Below are 2,235 nucleotides of genomic sequence, written 5' to 3'. Positions count from 1 at the left end.
TTACTGCAGAGAACAGGAGAGATACTCAGATAAGGACACTAACACTGACTTGGAGGTTCATATCTTCACATCAGCCTAGACCACCAGTTCTCAACCTGTGGGTCCCCACCCCTTTGTGGGTCAAACGACCCTTTCACAGGGGTCACCTAATACATCCTGCATATCTGATATTTACATTATGATTCATAACATTAGCAAAATTACAGTTATGAAGTAGCAACGAAAATAATTTTATGGTTGGGGGTCACCACAACATGAGGAACTGTATTAAAGGTTCGCGGCATTAGGAAGGTTGAGAACCACTGGCCTAGGTGGACACATCTATCCCATGCTGGGAATTCATCACACATTATCCTTCTCCCTCTTGACCCCTTATCCTCAATTTAAAGGGAAGGTGGGAAGGTATAATTTTAGAAAATACTTGAAGGAAGGATATGGGACTGACCTTGTCTCTGGAGATCTGCCTTCCCTGCATCAAGAATACTGGAGAGGAAACGTGGGCAGGTGTCACTGAGAATCCTCTGTACTCTATTCGTGACGACCACGGGCTGATTGAATACTTCGCACATATCCTGAGCTCTTGTTCCACCCTTTGGAGATGGAAACCATGAATTGTTCTGGAAGTGCATGACCTCTGATCCTTGATAAGCGTATCGATAGAAGGCTACTGTGGGTCCCCCAGGGTGCAGTTCACAGCCCCTTGTTATCTGAATTTCAAAGGGATCTAGGAAAGAGGGATGGTAAATTAGAGGAAAGGGAGTAAAGATGAAATTAGTGGAAGCAAAAAAAGAAAATAGTAGAAGTATGGGGGCTTTGAGATAATGGAACAACTTTGGTTTAATCAGAATTTCAGAAAAAGTGTAATTGGTGGTTGTTGAAGATAGAGGAAAAAATGACTATTTTTTGGAAATTGAAGTGAGCAAATTGTTGAAAGAAGGTGACATAAATGGTGAGAGCAAGAGAATAAGGAAGCACATAGTGTGAGAATTGTGATTATAATAACCCAGGGTGAATGAAATGAAATAGGTTACAATACACGTACAGACAGAGAATGCTGAAAAGATTGAATGTGGGGAAAATTGGAATAAGGAACTCATTGAGAGACACACCCCTCACCCAGCACATTGCACCTCCCCATTTTGGGAATTGAACTTACATTTAAGCTGCCATTGACTGGCATGTCTGTGAAATTTGTTCGGCATTCCAATGGAGAACTTATGGAAGTATTCTTCCAGTTCTTTTATCTCTTCCTTGCTCAAGTTGCCCTTGGACCAAGGATGCAGGGAAATAAAACTGCCAGAGTTGGTGTCCCAGCCATGAGTCTGCAAGTCACCCAACCAAGCTGAGTTCTGACTTTTCACCCAGGAATCATTGTAGAAGGATATGCTTTGGATAATTTTGAAGGAGATCTCCTCCTGGAAGGCTGTGGCTAAAGAACCAACAGAATGAGGAGAAGAAAAGGCATCGGGAAGGAGAGAGAATGAAGAAAGGCGCCAGGAAGGAAACACTCAGAATCTGGAGATTAGGGAAGCCATGGCTACCTCAGCAGACATTCAGCTGCCCAGGGCCCCAGGCTTTACAAACAACCTTCAGAAGGGCACAGGGTCCCAGAGTACGGGATACTGAGAACCATGCTGACATTCTCCTCTCCAGGTATGTTCTGGGGACACTGCACCACACAGAAAATACACACACACACACACACACACACACACACACACACACACACACACATCCCTTTTGCACCCAACAGGGCAGTTGCCAGAGTTCTTACCATCTTCATTGTCACCACTTGCGAGGAGAACAGCTAGCAATGGAATTTGCAGAAGCAGCATTTCAGTTAAAGATGTTACTTCTTCCTCAGGAAAGTTTCTGTTTAGCTTCTGTTTAAATAAAACTACTCTACAATACCTCTATTCTGACTTCCTTCATCTAACAACAGACAAAAAAACAAAACAAAAAACAAAACAAAAAAAAACACCCGAAAAAATAACCAGTGCTCCTTCCCTAAACTCTAAACACCAATTCAGCCTCTCATTTCCCCTCCACTTCTGACTCTCTTATCTGGCTTTCAGCATCTTCCTTGTTCAGCCTTCATTCTGTTCATCTTTCTCTAACTCATCCTCTATGGGATAAGTCTAATGCACCATTGAAAAGTTAGTTTATCTCTGGAGATATTTTCTTCTCATTCAGACAATGAAAGCATAAAACCAAATGGCTTTCCAATTCCTACCT

The 2,235-nt window shown here is 42.6% G+C and overlaps 1 protein-coding gene across 1 annotated transcript; it reads right to left on the bottom strand.

The window, feature by feature from the left end:
• Nucleotides 1-445: 445 nt before the first annotated feature.
• LOC102254570 (T-cell surface glycoprotein CD1a) lies at nucleotides 446-1,835 on the bottom strand (the record flags this gene model as incomplete). Its single annotated transcript, XM_005864511.1, has 3 exons — nucleotides 1,775-1,835; nucleotides 1,157-1,429; nucleotides 446-724 (listed from the first exon to the last, which is right to left on the bottom strand). Coding segments are annotated over exons 1-3 (613 nt in total), but the record flags the coding sequence as incomplete, so codon positions are not given.
• Nucleotides 1,836-2,235: the final 400 nt, after the last annotated feature.

This window comes from Myotis brandtii, unplaced genomic scaffold, assembly GCF_000412655.1.
Source record: "Myotis brandtii unplaced genomic scaffold, ASM41265v1 scaffold18710, whole genome shotgun sequence".
Classification (NCBI taxonomy): domain Eukaryota; kingdom Metazoa; phylum Chordata; class Mammalia; order Chiroptera; family Vespertilionidae; genus Myotis; species Myotis brandtii.
This window is presented reverse-complemented; position numbering and strand designations above follow the sequence as displayed.